General features: G+C 34.9%; 2 protein-coding genes across 5 annotated transcripts in view; one reads left to right on the top strand and one right to left on the bottom strand.

Moving 5' to 3' along the window:
- Positions 1-10,677, top strand: part of LOC113396190 (cytosolic purine 5'-nucleotidase) — a 41,609-nt gene extending 30,932 nt beyond the window's left edge. For all 3 annotated transcript variants that reach the window (XM_026634030.2, XM_026634029.2, XM_026634033.2), the window contains 7 exons: positions 1,855-2,029; positions 4,957-5,179; positions 8,408-8,555; positions 8,709-8,863; positions 9,274-9,388; positions 9,835-9,943; positions 10,521-10,677. In XM_026634030.2, coding sequence (XP_026489815.1) covers positions 1,855-2,029; positions 4,957-5,179; positions 8,408-8,555; positions 8,709-8,863; positions 9,274-9,388; positions 9,835-9,936 — 918 coding nt within the window. In that variant the 3' untranslated portion in view covers positions 9,937-9,943; positions 10,521-10,677. The remainder of the gene's footprint in view (positions 1-1,854; positions 2,030-4,956; positions 5,180-8,407; positions 8,556-8,708; positions 8,864-9,273; positions 9,389-9,834; positions 9,944-10,520) is intronic.
- Positions 10,678-12,370: 1,693 nt separating this feature from the next.
- On the bottom strand, positions 12,371-19,427 carry LOC113396198 (protein FRA10AC1 homolog). Of its 2 annotated transcripts, XM_026634041.2 has the most exons (5): positions 19,209-19,426; positions 16,204-16,488; positions 15,004-15,163; positions 13,597-13,827; positions 12,371-12,515 (listed from the first exon to the last, which is right to left on the bottom strand). In XM_026634041.2, exons 2-5 carry the CDS (start codon positions 16,474-16,476, stop codon positions 12,445-12,447), a joined length of 735 nt encoding a protein of 244 aa, XP_026489826.2. In that variant the 5' UTR covers positions 16,477-16,488; positions 19,209-19,426; the 3' UTR covers positions 12,371-12,444. The 2 variants fall into 2 exon arrangements, with proteins under 2 accessions (XP_026489826.2, XP_026489825.1); XM_026634040.2 differs by lacking the exons at positions 12,371-12,515; positions 13,597-13,827; positions 15,004-15,163; positions 16,204-16,488 and adding an exon at positions 16,541-19,132 and having other exon boundaries at positions 19,209-19,427.
- Between the last annotated feature and the right edge of the window lie 628 nt (positions 19,428-20,055).

Raw genomic sequence — 20,055 nt, 5'->3', positions numbered from 1 at the left:
CTATTTTGTTAAAATCGCTGGTCGATTGTAAAATATTCAATATTATAATTATTAGATGGTGGGTGGGTTTTGAGCAAACAATCTGAATAGGTAATAGTATTACTTAGATTACAATTGAAGTATTACAATTGTTGTATTCCTCTTTAAAGTGAGCCAGTATAACTTTGTGCAAGGGACGTAACATATTAGTTACCACGGTTGGTGGTGCACTGGCGATACAGGATCGATTAGTACCTCTTGCAGTACCAATGTCTATGGGTGGTGTCAGTTACCATCAGGTGGCACATTCGCCAGTCCGTCTAACTAGGACATATAATTCAATTTAATTACGAAATGCAAGTTATGAATGTGCGATAAATATTAATTTATACATACATACATATTTATTATGTACGTGATGATGTCGTAACGGCTGTTGCTGATATTTTTTGACAAACTCGATAAAGTTTTTATCGGCGCGACCTGGGATTTGAACCCAATACCTCGGCTTCTCGACCGAGGCAGTTATGTATAAAATGCTTATGTATAAAATAGGTTACCATTGTGATCGATCAATTTGATTACAAAAATAATTAAAATGGTGGGATACAATTTTAGTTTCTCTCGGTTCAAATCGTCGACTATAAAATCGTAACGGTAATGTATAGGACGGGAGGCTTATAGCCGGTGACGTCACTCGGTGATGAAGATTAAATGGCGATAGGTGATATCTATTCCTAAACCCACGGCTACGTCGTTTCATATAAAAAATATCTACCTTTAGTAAAAAATATCTACCAATAGATAGAAATATAGCAACTCGTCCGATCGGTTTTTTATAATGAAGGCGAAAATATTACGTTCATGGAACGACATCGTCGTGTGACGTCCTTGAAATCAAAGATCTGTGCCAATAGTGTTTGCATCTCGCCTACATTACATCATAATCGTATTTCATGTGTAAATACTATTTATAGTTCGATGTTGTTAAGTTTTATACGTAGATTTGTCAATTTTATGTGTATAGGTGTATTTTGTGCAAAAATAATAACTGTTTATTAAGACGTTCGTTTTCTGTATCACTGGTTTTTAATACATACTGTGTCTTATTCAGATCTGTCTTAAGCCACGGTGTAAAAACACCGAGCAATGTCTCGGTACCACCCACTCATCATATATTCTATAGCCAAACAGTACTTGGTATTTATCGTGTAATGGTTAGGCGTAACCGCAAAATGGGCCACCTGATGCTAAGTGCTCACCACCGCCCATAAACATTGGCTCTTAGAACTATTAACCATCTCTTACTTCACCAATGCACCACCAACCTTGGGAACTAAGGTGTTATGTCCCATGTGCCTGTAGTTACACTGGCTCACTCACCCTTGTTACCGGAATACAACAATACCAAGTATTGTTGCTTGCGCCCAGAATATCTGATAAGAGGGTGGTACCTACCCAGACGGGCCAGCACAAAGACCTACCACCAAGTAAAATGAATGTATCGGAAAGGCCCCCAGAGTCGCGGTGCCAGGTCTAAGTTTCATTGCACCCTGGCTTAAGAAGGGCTATCATCAGGTGATCCATTCGCCAATCCGCTTATGCATATCATATAATAAAAAGATAATGGTCAAGTTTGAGACTATATGTGAGCTGCCCCAGAAGGGTTCTTAAAAATATAACCGGGCGCTTGTTAAGAGTAAAACGGCGCTGAATATTTATAGAGCTCCTTGATATAGGGAAACCAAATGAGGCCAAAATACGAATGAAATTCTTTAGCGTAAAATAAGTTTTAAAGCCACCTTTTAAGGTGCACAGGGTTCTAGGTGAATCAACGCATCAATGTCCATATTGTTAAAAAACTATTATTTCTAGCCCGGCGAGCCCCACAGAAACTGGAAAACATACTTCGATTGGATAGTTGTTGACGCAAAGAAACCACTGTTCTTCGGCGAGGGCACAACACTACGCCAAGTGGACACACGCACGGGTGCTTTGAAAATGGGCCACCATGTCGGACCCTTGCACGAGGGACTTGTATATTCTGGAGGTAAGGTTTCTAAACATTATTCTAACTAATAGGTGCTCGATTGGGCGATACCGATAAATACCTGTGTACGCGCGAGAGAAAAATGGACTGTAGTTAAGGAATAAAGGGAAGTTGTTACCTCAAAACTGTGCTCTGACTTATGAAGACACGTTCTTCTTGGGAGCGCTCCCATGGTCTTCATACACGCGAAGAACACAGCCAAAGGGATGGGTGATTTTACAGGAGAAGGATAAGTCCGATACACAAGCTAATTTCAAATGCGCGGCGCACTCACATAACACACGTTACCGCGGCTCACACGAGAAGGGAAGAGAAAAAGGAAGTACGTCATACGTCAAATCATTCCATAGACAAATATTGCCGTTTCAATGTACGCATAAACCTAAATACGCTACAACCTGTGCCATGTAATTGTGGAGAAAAGTGTCAAAGATCCGTTTTGCACGTCTCGTCCTGCACTTATCAGGTAGCAGAGAGTCTCGACGTATATTAAAATAGTCGGAAAAAATAAGCCGATTAAAATCGATATAAAAGTGAAATACCACTCCCTGATTAATCACATAATCTCAGAAATTATCACACCCACAAACTTGAAATATGGCAGGTTTTACGGATTTTATGACACACCACCCCTCAAAGGGGGTAAAACGGGGGTTAAACTTCTGATCAGCTTAAGTAAAACGAATAATAACGAAATCAGAAGGTACTTTGAATGTTTATTTCAATTAATTCTAATTGTATTTAATTATTTTTGAAACGAAGAAACAGGTTAATTAAAGAGACGGGTTAATTTATTATATTTTTCCGGAAACGATTACTACGTAAATAGAATCAACCTAACTCAAAATTTGCCTTTTATTTTAAAGTAGGTGATTAAGACATAAGATCATAATTTAAAATGTAAACATTTCTCTGAATGATTCAAAAGTGAATCAGTTATTTCTGAATCATTCATCACGATACCCAAAAGAGATAAGTTTTATCACATAAACTTGAATAAGTATCAACATGAAATTATATGTCGTTGAAAAGGGAGACCAGCCACGCAGGGCATTTAAAATGCACAAGTGTGTGTACAAACACAGCTGCATTTTCTATAGTCCTCTCATAATCCGATGAGACGGCAAATCCGACTCGATCGGAAAGAGTTCAGGCGCAGGACCAAAGGCTTTAAGTGCACACCGAGACTCATTAAAAAATATGACTATATGAATTAATTCTAAAAAAGGATTCAAGAGAGAATCATTTACACTTTTAATTTAGTATTTAAAGTACTTTTGAGAATTTGCAATTCAAACATTTTCGTTACTTCTTCATTACAATATAGAGTATATATTCCATCCAACCATAAGAGGAGAAAAGCTTAATAAACATTTGACAGCAAATTTAAGCGATATCTTTGGTCGAGAGTTTCATTAATCAATCGTATTCACTATGGATTTGCGAAAAAATGGCGTTTTGAGCGTCGACGAAACTGTTATCGGAATTTTGGAAGTAAAATTGAAGTGGAACTAAGTAGTTAATTGTAATAGTGTTGTATTAAAAATAAAGATATATTAATCATAAACTCTTAGTAGTGCACAATATAGCTATATTATAACCAAATCGCATGAAATACGTGAATCTAAGGTTTGTTTATCTTTTTTCCTACTTCCATTGGAATACGCTATATTTTAAAATCGATCATTTACTAAAACATTTAAAATAAATATTGACAGACACCCATTAACTAAGTTTTACTGTCACAGCACTGTAAAACACTGTAAAAGTGTCACTTAAGATGTTGGCCAATATCTCATGATTGCCCATTAAGAACAGCTCGTATGACGTTTACGACCAGATAACACTCGATACGTGGAATTATTTCATTTATCAGTACACAATTCTTATTCATTGCTTATCTTTACAGCGTCAGCGTTACGGAAACTTCCGTTTCGGCAAATACGATAAATATATCAATGTAATTATTTATAGGAAAAGATTACATGTCAGTGTGTATACCATCGAAACACTGGAACTACCTTGAGGCCAATTGCAGAAGGATTCGATAAAAGAATCTCCTTAGATTAACGTGTTCCATGCAATTTGCTGATAATACAGCTATTGTACACTACAAATAGTTCTTGATTAATGTATATTTATTCAATAAAGGCTCAATATTCTTCTCACGGAAATTATAGAATATAAGTATGATGGCCCAGTGGTTAGAATGCGTGCATCTTAACCGATGATTTCGTGTTCAAACCCAGGCAAGCACCACTGAAAAAAAAACTGAAAAATTCGATTAAAGTATACTTTTTTAAAGTGATCTGTTGCAACTACTTTAGCATTTTAACATTTAACACTACCAAATTAAACGTAAAATTACCACTGGTTCGTAATTTAGGTTATCCCGCGAAGAACCGGCAAGTCTCAATAGTTATTATTTACCATTATTAAAATAACATACAACCTCATTTGATAGATTTCTTATCAACTAAATAATTTTGTTTTGCTTTAATATTCCTTGTTCAAACGTTTTTACTATTTGATGATATTTTAGTGTAAGATTTATTAACTGGCAACATTAAATCTCTTTTTAAGTACATTGGTATATATTGTTAAAAAATGTACAATAGATGTAAATACTCTTGTTGTCTATTATGCTTATGTTGATATGTTTATTTTTATAAATTAAAATACTAGAGGCACTAACAATTTTAATTAAACAATCGTTAGTATTTTTTTTAGTTCATAGAGTAATAGAGGTGCAAGTTGATGTACAAGTTTTTAATTGTGAACTCTATGACAAAGCGTAGTAAGGTTAGATTGCGACATCGAACACTTGTAATTCCTTATCGAATGATTTTAAATTTTGATCGGAATAATCACACTAATATCAACATTCCTCATACCACAGCAAGTCATTATTTTTCTTCAACTTCAAGGTTCGTGCGATGTGTTCACCGAGCTCATAGGGGCAAAGGGTAAAGACGTGCTCTACATCGGCGACCATATCTTCGGTGATATCCTTAAGTCAAAGAAGATCGGCGGCTGGCGGACCTTCCTCATAGTGCCGGAACTAGTTCAGGAGCTACACGTGTGGACCGACAAGTGTCAGCTGTTCGCTCAACTACAGAACCTGGACATCCAACTCGGGGATATGTACAAGTGAGTAATTAACAATTATTTATGTTTATTTTTCTTAATCATTAAAAAAATATCTCGCAACCGCAGTCTAAAAGAGATGGTGTGGAGCTCTGTTACCAAAATCACCGGGTATCCGAAATAATAAATTTTGTATTAATTTTGTCTTAATTGATTGTTAAGACTCTGTTTTTGCTGTGATTATAATTCAAATATATATATATATATATAAAAAATCAGATAAAGTCAAATTTTACAATTTTTATAAAATTTACCTTGTAATTTAGTCTTTAACAATTTCTAAATAATCTAATATTTATAAATGAAACTATCCAAAAAATCAGACAGTCCGGAAAAATTTCGTATCTGTGTCCATATGCAGACCCGAAATTACATATCTGTAACTTTCGTTACGTCACGTTACGTTTTCATACCTAAAATCTACGACCGACGGACCACATTTTTGAGATGTAAGGAATGGTTAATATTTCTTGCAGCGCCATTGTCTGTGGCCGGTGGTAACCACTTACAATTAGGTGGCCCGTTTGCTGGGAACGTATTAAAGTATAAAAAAATAATAGGCAGCGGGGAAGTCCCGGTATAACTATATGCTAGTTTGTGTGTATATTATATTCTTAATTATTCTATGTACTAGCTGACCCAAGCGACTTCGTCTGCATCATAGATACATCTATAACGTATATCCCTTTACTTTAAATAACGATAATATTTTTCAATATAACAAAATTCAGTAGTATCGGCGATGTCCTTGTACACACAGACAGACTCTCTAAAATGTGTTTCTACGTCCTGCTATCCTTTTTTAACGCCCAAACAGTTCTAAATTCGAATCACATTACATCAATTTCATTCCATGAATAGAATGCCGCTGACGTAAAATGTAATTTATTTCGCGAGTTGACAAGTGAGCGGACCAAATTAAATTTCGCTCGTATATTAAATGAAAGCGTGCACGTTGAACAAGGGTGGTTATTATTTACTAGGAAATTCGATTGCAAACACATAATACCTATCTATGTTAAGTAAAATCAGTTGAGATTGGTTTTTAAGTATGGGGTGGTTATCCAAGAGATTAAATGACGTCAGTTACTATCAAAATAACAGACTAGAAAATATTTGTGGTGATATTTAAAATAACAAGAAGGGGTAACAAATTTGATGTCGTTAAAATTCTAGTAATTATATATTCATATCTATATTATTTTCTTTAAAAATTCCACACACAAAAATAAATAAGTTCAATGGCATACATACGTATACATATAAATACATAAAGATACCAGCGTGAAATAAGAATATTATTTAAGTACTCCCCGATCGCAGCGCCACCAACCGTGTCCAATCCAGAGCATCCGTTCAAATACACATACAAAATTCATCGAAATCAGTCCAATGGTTTAGGTGTTACATACAATCGTACGCAAAGATATATGTCCCCAATGCATCGAAGCTCGACTTGACCTTATCACTTACCTTAGAGACAGTACTTAAAGGGTTATAATATTTATTTAAGGAAATATTACTACCGTTTACGAGCCATAACGTTTATTGCTATTTCTGCAATTAACGAATCAAGAACGTTCGTAAAATTCATATTTAACGATACCGACGGCGACGAGAAAATATTTTATTTACACGTTTAACGACTTCATTCTAATATAAATTATATTCCATAGAAATTTAATGAAACTATGCCTCTATCAAAATATATGTTTATTGTTAAACCTTTATTATATGTGTCGTGGAAAGCCAATAGTTTTAATTAAAAGTCGCTGACATGATCGCAGTAGTAACGGGTAAACGCGGTGACGTCATTTGTTGTTGAAGTCACGTGGAGAGAGTCGTGTTGCAGAGTAAGGGGACTGTATAACCGACACTTGCGTTTAAGTAACCGATCAGCCCACACCTCCAAGGCGAAACTGTCGGTTTACCTATTTATACATTACATTAGCAGCCTGTAAATTTCCCACTGCTGGGCTTAGGCCTCCTCTCACTTTGAGGAGGCCTCCTCTCCCATATTCCACCACGTTGCTCCAATGCGGGTTGGTGGAATACACATGTGGCAGAATTTCGTTGAAATTAGACACATGCAGGTTTCCTCACGATGTTTTCCTTTACTGCCGAGCATGAGATGAATTATAAACACAAATTAAGCACATGAAAATTCAGTGGTGCCTGCCTGGGTTTGAACCCGAAAACATCGGTTAAGATGCACGCGTTCTAACCACTGGGCCATCTCGGCTCTTTATAACTAATTCGCAGTAATAAATCCTTGCTAATTCCTACGAATTTATTTGATACTTCGTGATGGACCCCGTACCATCGAACACAGAAAAGGAGGACAATCTTAACGCTCAGCCATCGCCGTCGTCGTCATATACTATATTAGAAAAGATACATCAACTTATTTTTTTTGTGATATAGGTGGGCGGACGGGCAAATGTCTCAAAGTCCCAGCAGTTCTAAAGACATTGGCGCCAAAAGAAATTTTATTCATTCCTTACATCTCCAATGCGCCACAAACATAGGAACTAAGTTATGTCCTTTGTGCTTATTAGATACGCCGGCTCACTCACCCTTCAAACCGGAATTTAACAATACAAATATATATGATTTAGTTCAATATTACACAATTTATTAATTTATATAAAATTCGCTCAAATCATAATACGTAAGAAGAAAGCCGTTTATGGAATTCACTATTGCGACATGGTCTGGAGAACGATAAGCAGTTTAAATGGTCCATTGTTGGCGTGAAAACGCTTTTTTAGAAATATCCTGTGGTCCAGATTTACCCTACTGACTGTTATTTATACCTCTTCTTACATCTGATGACTGGCCCTTCAAATCCAACCCAACGCAAATCATTACAGTCTGGTGATTGAAAAACTATTGAGTTATTTATTGTGAAGGTACTCTATACGATATGCACTATTCCAAAATATGAAGTATTAAAGTAAAGTGTCACAAATACGAAGAGTACCATTTAAAATCTGTATTAGGTTTTAAAACCTGACTTGGGAGTAGAATGGTACACTTATTTGGGACACGATTCCAGTCATTGTTGTTTTAATAATCATTTTCCTCTTTATAATGACTTTTTGTTATTTTATTCATGTTTTTTTATTTGTAATTAAATCTTGTCTTAAATAAACTTTTTCATATTTTAATTCTACGTTGTTAATGCTAAAGATCATTGTAGTGATAATCGTATTAATCATTTGTTCGCAGAGATCTGGACTCGAGCACGAAGGAGAAACCCGACATATCGAAGCTCCGCAACGCGATACGTGACGTCACGCACAAGATGGACCTCGCGTACGGCATGCTCGGCTCGCTGTTCCGCTCCGGGTCCCGACAAACTTTCTTCTCTTCGCAGGTAACATTACATGTCTAACTGCCTCGTTGATCTCGAAGTTCCAAGCTTCGACTCTGGCTTGGCTCGTAGTCAAACGAGATTGACCACCGGTGCTGAATTACCGTTACAAGGATTCTTGACAGAGTCCGTAATGTGCGAGATCGTGCTCCGCAGGTGGTGAGGTACGCGGACCTGTACGCGGCGTCGTTCCTCAACCTGATGTACTACCCGTTCTGCTACATGTTCCGCGCGCCGGCCATGCTCATGCCGCACGAGTCCACCGTCGCGCACGAGCAGCGGTTCACCGTCGACACGCCCACCATCGACCGGTGAGTACCCCCACCGAGCAAAAAAAACATTGAAAGTTTGGTATCACACTCAATGACTTGTAGCCGTTTCACTCTATGGATCTAGTTTTATCGTCTATGCACTGTCTTTATGAGAACTGACCGCCTCGCTGGTCCAGGTGGCTCGATATGAGGCCACAGATCTCGAGGTTCTGGGTTCGAACCCCGGGTCGGCCCGATAACAGACACTGGGTTTTTCAATCGAAAACTTCTCAGTGACAGCCCAGAGTTTGAAAGTCGGAATTGTGGACACACCCGTATCACGGTGCGCACTTAAATCCGGAGGTCATGCGCCGAACTCTCTCCTCTCGAGGAGGATCCGCCGGATTACGAGAGTATGCCCGGGGCCGTCCTCCCTGAGCTCACGGCTGACAAGAGCGTCCCGCCCGCAGGTCGCGGCACTCGAGCACGCAGCGCGCGTTCGCCGAGCGCGCGCTGAGCGCGGCGTGCGTGGCCGAGATGTCGTCCGACGAGGCGGTCGGCCCGCCCGACGCCGCCGACCTCAAGGTATGTTCCCTCTACCTATCGCACGTAGCATCTTTATTTATATACATGCCAACTAGTTGAGACGAGTCCTCGTGTCCTAGTTGTACGTATAAGTCGGGGATGTTATGGATGTATAATTTCGTATCTGGATATGACTAAAATTATACTATATATATTGTTTTAGATACTTATGGGTATGAAATTATTTCGGATTAACCGCCTGTTTCGGATAGTTTCTGTTACGAATATTCGATAATTTGGAATTTGACCTTACTGGCTAGTATTCGGTTTTAGGTATAATCACACCAATAAACAAATAGCCTTAACAACTCGTCGCTCTCTTTAAATGTAACATTCAAAAATAAAATTGTGATAAACAGCCAAGTGGTCGATATGAGTAACGCGCACCCGTCAGTAGCGAGGGGCGCGGAGTGTGTAGGGTGGAGTCTGTAGTGAGTGCCCCGCAGGGCGAGCGCTCCGTGCCGCACGTGCGGCCCGAGACGCCGCAGCGCCTCACGCACACGCACGACGAGGACTGCTCCGACGACGACGACCTCAAGCACAAGTAGACCGCAGGTATTGACAGCTTCGCCCCCCCCCCCCAAACTTCCTTTCCGAATGTACTTTGTCTGAACACGCTCTTGTACTTTGATTACTCATGTTACAAAAGTTCCTTATTTTCATAACATCAATAATATTCAATAATATTATTCATTAATAATTCAAATCTCTCTCCCTCGTATGAAACAACTGTTTTGTTCCCACATATAGAGATATTAGCATAAAAAAAAAATATGGTTGCTCTCCTTAACATTCTACATTAATTCATAAACAAATATCTTACACGTCGTATATTAATCGGTGGTAAGGCTTCGTGCAAACCCGTCTGGGTAGGCATACAGCAATACTTACTATTGTTGTATTCCGGTTTGAAGGTTGAGTGAGTCAGTGTAACTACAGGCACAAGAGACGTAAACTCTTAGTTCTCATAGTTGGTGACGCATATGCAATGTAAGGAATGATTAATATTTCTTTTAGCGTAAATGTCTATGGTGACCACTTACCATCAGGTGGTATCAATTGCCAGTCCGGCCCATTTTGTAAAAAAATATTTATCATTATAATATTAATATGTTTTTTTTTTTCTTTTCAGGTTTAATCAGACTGTATATCTGTATATTATAACACGATCTGTATGTATGGTCAATTCATTGTTCTTATAATGTTACGAAGATGGTTCTAACAAATTATGTATTTGAAATGTAGAAATTAATTCGATCGCTGGTTTTAATAAAGCTATTATTGTTGAAGTTGAATTTATTATTGATATATATATTTATTTTCTTTTGTTTATGTAGGTTTTATACAAGCATAGCTCGATTCATATCTACCGATATTTGCAACCACAGATAAAAATATTCTATACGTTATCGTAACGTGTACGAAATATAGCCAATGTTCGCGTTGCGTTTGCGTTTCGCACATATACGGACCAGGCTGGACATCGCATTGAATGTATTGTTATTAACTAATGTTTTGTTTGTGCCAGTGCGTGTCTGTATGTCTGTGCGATTAGTATAAATGCTTCATAGACACAACCACCATGAATAATGTAAAACGTTATTCATATAATATTTATTTATTGCAGTAACTAAAATTTATTTTGCTTTAGATATGAATCGATTGTTTAATGAATCGTGTATTAGAGAAAGATCTTAGCGGAAACTCTGTCTCTTAAAATAGTCTTTAATATTAAAGCAATAATGTTTCAAATTTTTACATCAATTTCACACTTATTATATTTTTGTATTCAGTTTTTGAACACGATTTATCTTGTTTTCTAGCTAAAGTGTTACTATAGTCAGAAAATATTCTTAATACCACAAGCAGCGTTAAAATGTTGCCATAGCTCAAATTTGAATAGTCGAAAATATAATTTAAAAACTCAAAAAGTTGAATCGCCTTTCCTTAAGGATTGGACGATTAAATTTGAGAGATACACAGAAATAACGAGATTCATAACAATTATTCTCAAGTCTAGTAATATATAGGTGTAAAAATTAAATTAAATATAATAATTACAAAAATGCAATTGTTTTTATATGATTGTTAAGATAATTGAAAAATGTTGTTATATAAAGCAAGTTAGAGCATCCTTTTGAGGCTGATCAAAAACGTGATATTGTAGTTGTTATTGTAAGGCTGCGTTTCCATTAAATATAAATTGGAAACTTTTGTGTTGTCAACACGTTGATTGTTGGTGAAAACTTTCTCTAAGTAACCTAAGATACCAACAAATATTGATTGTATTGTGATAATATATCATAATTTTTTGAAAACTTGCAAACAGTTGCTAACACAGAAATTGCCAACGGTAGTGGAACATTTTTGCGTAGATTCATATCACTTTGTTAATTTTATATCCATATGTATAATTAACGTAAACGTTCATTAATTTTGTTATCAATTGAAATGTTTATGATTTAAATAACTTTAGTCCACATTAATGTTACTCCAGAGAAGTAAAATCATTTAAAATTTATTAGAAAATGTTTATCAATTATAATTATGTTTATTTTTACATTATAATTCTCACAAAATAGTTAAAGTGGTAGTTTTGATATTTTATATGCATTAGTAATATATAATGTTGGCAGAATTACTGAATTTCTTTAGTTCTATTATGTATGTAGGAATATAAAGTCCATTCCATGAATCGAACTACCAATGAAAATTACTTCTGTGCGCTCATTGGTTAGTGCGTGTGACCTTCATCGGCCAAACCATTGTTAGATGCCATTGACCAATGAGGTGCGAATATTTCGTTCGCTAGGAGTTCGACTCGTAGAACGGACTATAGGTACAAAGTACTGTATACGATTTAATTGGATGTGTATGTGTTTGTATTGTTTAAATCATTGAAATGTAATTGATAATGTAGTCATTTTTTTATGAATTTTTACCCAAACACAAAAAGGAATGTAGCCATGAAATAAAATAAAATTTAACGAAAAAATCTTTTTAATCTTAATCCATATAAGTATTATATATATTCAACGTTCAGGTCCAGCAGAGTCTTACAGCAGCAGATCTGTTAAGTAATCTTCAAATTCTTCTTCTCTTGTTTTTTCCTCAACTTCCTGAATTCCTGAAATCCGACAAAACTTGATTATTTAGCTATTTTTTTACTAAAAGAACAAGGCACGATCTTGCCTCGAAACACTTCGAATATTCATAATTGTTATGCTCGACCTGCGATTTAATTTCCCTCTTGTCCCATTAAGAGTGGGTGCGGCGTGCCTGAGCTTTTTTACCTCCCACAGTCGATTCCAATGGCAGGAGAAGTAAAAAAATTAAACCACTTTGACTTTAAATTAACTTGACATTATTGGTCGAAATAAATCGTGGTATTTAATATAAAAATATGTTTGAATTGATCGGAACATGTTTCCATCGAAAGTCGTATCGAATAGTTAAATCTAATGTTTGTTTATATTTACTCCTCTTGCCATTAGAGTATACAATAAGAACAGTTAAGGTATGTTATATTAAATTTATAGTAAAAAAATAATATAGATTAATAATAATTAAAGGTCAAAACTATTTTACATGATTTTTAATCCTATCACTAGGTATAAAATAAAGTCCTTCCGCCGCATCTGTCCGCGATAAACTCAATAACTACCAAACGGATTTTTATTCGGTTTTCACTAATGGACGGAATGGTTTATGAGGTTTAGGTGTATATTTAATTAAGATTATTAGTAAATTTGCTGCAATTGAAGTTTTTCTTTTTTTAATGCCGACCAATGAAAACGCTTTATGTAAACCCTCATTCAACGTGCGAAGCCGAGTCTGGTAGCTAGATATACATAAAAAATATATATTTTTTATAAATACTCATTTAACAACTTGTAATCACAATGTACAACAATGTACTCTAGTAAATAGAAATATTGTGATAACGATCGGTTGAAAGACACAGAAGTCATGTCCAGTAAACAACCTCCATAAAATTTTATGTTTTAATATTGATGGTGATCGTTCGTTCAGTTTCGAAGTCAAGGTAGTAATCTCAAACGTAACGTATTTATCACAAAATAAAACATTTCGTATAGGCAGCAGTTTTTTATCTCTTTCTGTAATAACTAATTTGACATTTGAAAGAAGGTGAGAGGGACACTTTTTAGTAAGGAGATTGTTTATGAATTTCCTACGACATTCGTTACCTTTTTTCCATAATGAATCTTCAATATTATCAATCTCCTCAGCCGTCTGTGCGGAAGTAGATGGTTCTTCTGCCACGGATTCAGACGGGCCTGTTTCGTCTTCTTCATTTTCACTGTCATCTTCGTACTTATCTGTTCGCTGTCTCTTTTTCTTTTGGTTCTTTTTAATTCTTTTTATTTCACGTTTTTTAGATTTGTAATTTAACTTATTTGAACATTCTGGACAAAGACCTATAACAAAACATTGTACTATTAAATTGCTTGTTAATCTAAGCTAGCACCTTAACGTGTTTAATTATTATTTTTAATTCATCTCGTAGTCGGCTGCGAAGAAAAATTTTGCGAGGAAACCTGCATATGTCAGATGTGTATCCATTAAAGCTGGAGAAGCGTGGTGAAACAAGCTACTAACTCCTCAAATGGAGGCGGCGAATTAACCCAGCAAAGGGATATTTACAGACGTAACAAAACTATTTTTATTAACCGCATTTTTTTAATTTTAATTAGGTTTTTTTTTACATCATTAATCCATAAAGCAGCTTTTGAAGTACTGAACACAATTTATCATTCCATTTCTGATTCGATAAGACGGAGGCAGACATTTTATAAAGCCCCTCGGGTAACAAATTTACATGGATATAATGAATAGAATATTTAAATCGAGCCAAGCCGTTAGTGAATAGAACGCGACTATCTTAACTAAAGGTCGCGGTGTTGAATCCGGAATTTTAAATGTGCTTAATTCGTTTCAATAGATCAACTAGTTCAGGGCAATGAAAACATCGTAAGAAATCACATTCGTATCGGATAGACAGCTACATGCTTATTCTTCTTAAGAGAGACCGTTTTAGTGGGATGTTGATTTTAGTCCACGTATGCTTCTATTTGTGTTTTTATAATATGTGGAAACTTGAATGGTTTTTGTGTAATAGTAATATACTGTAAATTTTTTACTGCTGGATTAAGGCCTCCTCTCCTTTTGACGATGAGGTTAGGAGCGTATTCCACCACGATGCTGTAAATGAATGTTGGTGGATTCACATGTGGCAGAATTACGTTGAAATTAGACACATGCAGGTTTTCTCACGATGTTTTCCTTCACCACCGAGCACGAGATGAATTATAAACACAAACTAGGCACAATAAAAATTCAGTGATACTTGTCTGGGTTTGAACCCGCAATCATCGGTTAATACACTAATAATTAGTTAATAATATAACCACTGGGCCACGAACACCGTACAAGTCAATATACGTGCCATCTATTGGTTTATATATTCATTGAACAATTTTAGTCAATTATTGGCGACCAATCACTAAAAACTACAATGTTTAAAAACCAATGATAATTATATTGAGATATTGTGCTTGTATTTAAAAATGTTTAAGCTTGAAAGAAATACTTACGTAATTTGACAAGAGCATTCTTCTTTTCATTATCTTCTAAATATGCGAAATTAACTTCCCAAGATTTGAGATCTCGATCGTTGTGACATGTTTTCTCGCCACACTGAAATTGTCCTTTCCCCAACACGACCTCTCTTTCAACGCGCCATCTTAACGCGACCTTTATAGATTAAACATTTATTACATACTATAGCCCATTGGTCAAACATAATTAAATCTTAAAAAATAAAATATTTGAGAAAATATTTAATTAATAATACATTTTAACAATTGCATTATATTAGCGACATTTATAACAATAACCAAAAAACGGGTCAAATTAATACGGTATATTATAATAAGGATTAATATTGCGTGGCAAATAAATCGAACATTTTTTTTTATTTTAGTCATCCCTTTAGCATAGTCGCAGCCTGCCTCATAGATATTACTAAGTCGTATGATACATTCGCCGTCAGTATTGTTAGCGCCCTAAAAGTAGTTAATAATAGCTAAAAAAATTGCTACTATTATTACTTAAATTTGAATATATAAAAAACTATAAACAAAACAAACGGAACAACGCGAAGCTATTTCTTTTATACTACCTACTTATTTAGAAGCAGATTGCGTTTGAAAATTTCGTCGAACTTTCACTGGGTATCAAAATATGAGCGTGTACATTTATAGATAACCGTCCGATAAATTAATCTTAAATACTCAAGTATGAAATATAAAAGTAGACAAGTTCAAAGAAATTAGTTTTGATATTTCTCCATCTGTACTTATTAAACTAATAACATTTATAAACAAGGAAACTTAAAATAGACCGAAATAAATCAACCGATTTCAAAAAAATCTGTATCATTAATGTATTTGGGAAACAAGGAGTGGCGAGCAGATGTGCGCTACCGTGCACTGGCGCGGGAGAATGCCATACCGTGCTATATTTAGCCTACGAAAAGGCACTATGGCTATTGTTGTGCTCCCCGATACATCACACAAAGGAAGGTCTCTGGGGCAAAAAAAGGCAATTGAGTTCCACAGGGGATCGTCCCCATCTCATCCTTAATACTTAGGGGAGAGTAATGCACATAAATTATCATCAATGTTGCCTTTAAAACCGTTAGCTTATACAAATACAACTGATACAATATTTCACTTCAACGGTTTAACAGTTACGACTAAAACGTGTAATCGCCAATTAAATATACAACTTACTTTGTTTTCTTTGTATCTGCTCAGATCGCATATACAGTATTCTTTAAAAAGCTTATCGTAATATTTTTTTGCCAGTTGCTTTTCCCAAGTATCCGCAACTTCGTCGTCCTCCCAGAGAAACTTGTGGTTTTCTCTTATAACGTCAAGGTCAGTTCTATCTCTAGAAGTGTCTCGTTTCAGTAATGCAGAGGAACCCTTGGCATTCAAACAATAAACATTAACTAGATACTTATGTAACTCAAACGGATTAAGATTACGTAACCTTGCCGACATCGCTAGCGTAACCTAGAACAGAGGGAAAATGACCTATTTAATTTAGATAATAAATAAAACATGATTTGCAACAAACAACTCTTTAATAAAATCGACAATTATTACATTTCCTATAAAACAGTTCATAATCCATAAAACTGATCTTAGTCTAATTGTCATGTTGAGTTATAACAAGGTGCATTTTTGATAAATATTTAATAATTGCTGTTAGGCGTCAATAAATAATGATACATTTGTGCACAAGTTAATATCTACTCTGAATATTATTGTCAGTCTTGTAGATTTTTGTGTATTTTATTTGGCTCAATCTAAATTCTTAACTCTATGAACTATTCATGCATCTAAAACTCTAATTATTAAATACAATAAATATATTAAAATGTAATTATTGCCTTAATCTAAATATAAAAAAAATGTCAATAATTATTTTATATGCTATTGACAATCAGTAAAAATAGTAGAGTGGCACAATTGAAAAATTAAATAGCTTTGGTTTATTAGCCAATTATATCTTTGGAATTAATTAAAAGTTACAAAGTTGACTATTCCATACAGAAAACAAATATATTTAAATATATCTGACTTAGTCATCTCTTATAGAAAGATAAACACCTTATTTTGTTAAATATATCTTCACTGTTTAACATTTGTGATGTTTGTTCCAATAATTTTTCAATTAAGCTAAAAATACAATATACTTATCTATTATAATGCTAATTGTTCACAATGGCTTAACTAAATTATGAAACTGAGACCAAAATAACAGGAATTTTATTTCAATAATGCCTCATTAGAATCATATACAAAAATGAATATGAAATACTATAAATACAAATTTGGTATATTTCTTATCTTTCCCCATGAACTTTATAATATCTAAAGAATATTTGGTTTGATATTTATTACTTAAATAAATTAGAATAGGCACATTAGACAATATTGCTTTGGTTACAACACAGTTTAATAAAAATCACTTCAAATACTTATCTAAAATTTGGCAAAGATACACTTTACATATGGTATAAAATACCTTCATAGTAAAGGGTTACAAAAATATATATTTGTTTAAAGCTCTTAGAGTGAAGCAGGAACAATTATTAATAGTTTTGTGACAAATTCAGAGTATGTAAAAGGCCTCAAATTTAAAGTATTAGTTCATTTTATCTTATACAAACACTACAACATATGTAGCTATCATAAAATTATTGGACATGACCTATATCCACATTTTAAAATATCACTTTGTCATATCTAAAAAGGCAACTTTGGATCAAGATATGTGACACTGTATTAAAGCACCTAAGAAGGCATATATTTTATATCCTATAGAATCCCGAACATGCATTTATAATTGCATATATAAAACCTTATTCAAAAGCAACTACAACAGCACACCAAGAGTGGAGACACTCACAATAACACACCAATATGACTAAATTATGAACTAGAATGTGAATTTTTCAATTTGGTATAAAACAATGCATAATTTTATTTAACAATCGTATGACTAAAATTTTTGGCAAATAGAGAATTGGAAAAAAGTATTTGTGTAAAACATTTCACAAACATTCCTCAACAACTCGAGATAAAGTAGTAACACTTTCTATATTAACAATGTTTGTGACGCTTTACACGACTCAGACTATGCCTGGTACTATCCGTGTGTCTTCTCATGCTTCTTCATATTGTCAGATCGAGTGAAGGCTTTGTCACAAACACCACAATAATATGACTTTTGCTTGGTGTGGACAGTCATGTGACGGGACAGTTCACTCTTAGTTACAAATTTTTTCTCACAAACTGTGCAAGCGTGTTTACGAACGTTCAGGTGGAACTTCATATGTATTGACAATGAACTTGACTGTGAGAATGCTTTGTGGCAGAGCTCACAAACGAAAGGACGTTCTCCAGTGTGTTTTCGCAAGTGATTCATAAATCCTGTTTTGGTATAATCTTTTTGACAGAGATGACAAAAACTAGATTTCGAGTCTAACATACCAGGGAAATGGCTGTTTATATGTTTTCTTAATTCCCAATAGCTTGGAAATTTCTCTGCACAAACATGACAAGGATATTTCTTTTCTTCGGTGGGTTTAGCACTACACTGATGTGAAGACAACTGTTGCTCACTGGGAAACATTTGGTTACACTGGCTACATATATGACTAGCCTCTGAATCGGTTGATAGAGTTACCTCCAAATAATTTTCTATTGACATTACATTGCCATTTGAGCTATCAGCATCGTCGTTATTAATTTGAGGCACTTGATCGTTATCATTATCTGTTATGTCTTTGGTATCCATTTTAACTACGAAATTTCTATAATCTAATATTTCTTTACCTGAATTATTATTGTCTGGCTCTACGAGTCGTAAAACGGGCGATACGCTTTGGTCACGGTCCGATGTCGTTTTCTCGTTATCTGAATGTTCTGGTTTGGAGGATACGTTGTTGTCTGATTCCCAGCCATTTTCTACTATTTCTACATCTGAATCTGAATCTTCAGCACTCGAAACGGAATTATTCACTAAATGGAATCCGATATCATCGAAACGCAACACATTTGGTGGAAGTTTAACCCCCACAATAGCCTGAATCGCCTGCCATGAAAGCTCCTGGGGGTTGTTCTGCATATTAAATCGCACTACTCTAACCTACAAACGAGCGTTTAAGTATTACAAGAGGAACATATTAAGCTAAAAAATCTATGAAATAAATAACAACAATTACCTGTTACGTGCACGATTTTGAAAATAAATAAGCAGATGACACTTATATTCTACATCTAAAAATATTATGCTATCACTGCACTTCTGTATATGGATGCGTCTTTGTCATTGAGTTTGAAATGGAATTGAAAACTCAACTAATAATGAAGCGGTGTCAGCGCTTTAGTTAAGCGCAAAAAGCAACCAATTATTGTGTGCGTTACTTCACACATGAATGAATTGTACGATGTTCTCTCTGTTCATACTTCATCTGTTTTTCTTTATCATTTAATGTAATAGTATGGTATGGTTTATTGAATTATTGACATAAGGGTATGTAAATGTAAGTAAACTATTAAGCTAACCTTGGATTAAATGATAAACATCCTAATACTCTTAATAAGCATAAGAGTAGTTATTTACAATAACTAAATTAATAACAAATCAAGTAAAACTAACTACACGTCATTAGCTAATTGTTCTTATTCATAAATTGTTATTTCTTTTGTTATTCAAATTTAATCATACTTTTGTATGAAATAAAGTATTATCGTTTTCTAGTTTATTAGTCAAAAACAACTTTTCCAGTTAGAAAAACATATTGGTATTCAAAACATTGCTGTAACCAGTTTTTAGTAGCCATCAAAAATATTACCGATTACAAGAAAGTATCGATATATTTGTCGATTGTGAACTAATTGTGTTTTTTTGTGAAAATTCTTAGGCCATAATTCGAAAATCGATAGGTGGAAATTTTAAAGACGCTTCACTCTTCGCTTAAGAACATTTCACTACAAGAGAGAGAAGAAAGATGACGAAGAGAAAAGGAGCTATATGTTTAACAAGTTTCACTTGTATCGCGTGTAGAT

This window comes from Vanessa tameamea, chromosome 11 (genome assembly GCF_037043105.1).
Source record: "Vanessa tameamea isolate UH-Manoa-2023 chromosome 11, ilVanTame1 primary haplotype, whole genome shotgun sequence".
NCBI lineage: Eukaryota > Metazoa > Arthropoda > Insecta > Lepidoptera > Nymphalidae > Vanessa > Vanessa tameamea.
This window is presented reverse-complemented; position numbering and strand designations above follow the sequence as displayed.

Bases quoted from the DNA above. Each gene is read 5' to 3' on its own strand.
- LOC113396198 (XM_026634040.2), bottom strand. From the start codon at position 19,111: ATGCAGAACAACCCCCAGGAGCTTTCATGGCAGGCGATTCAGGCTATT.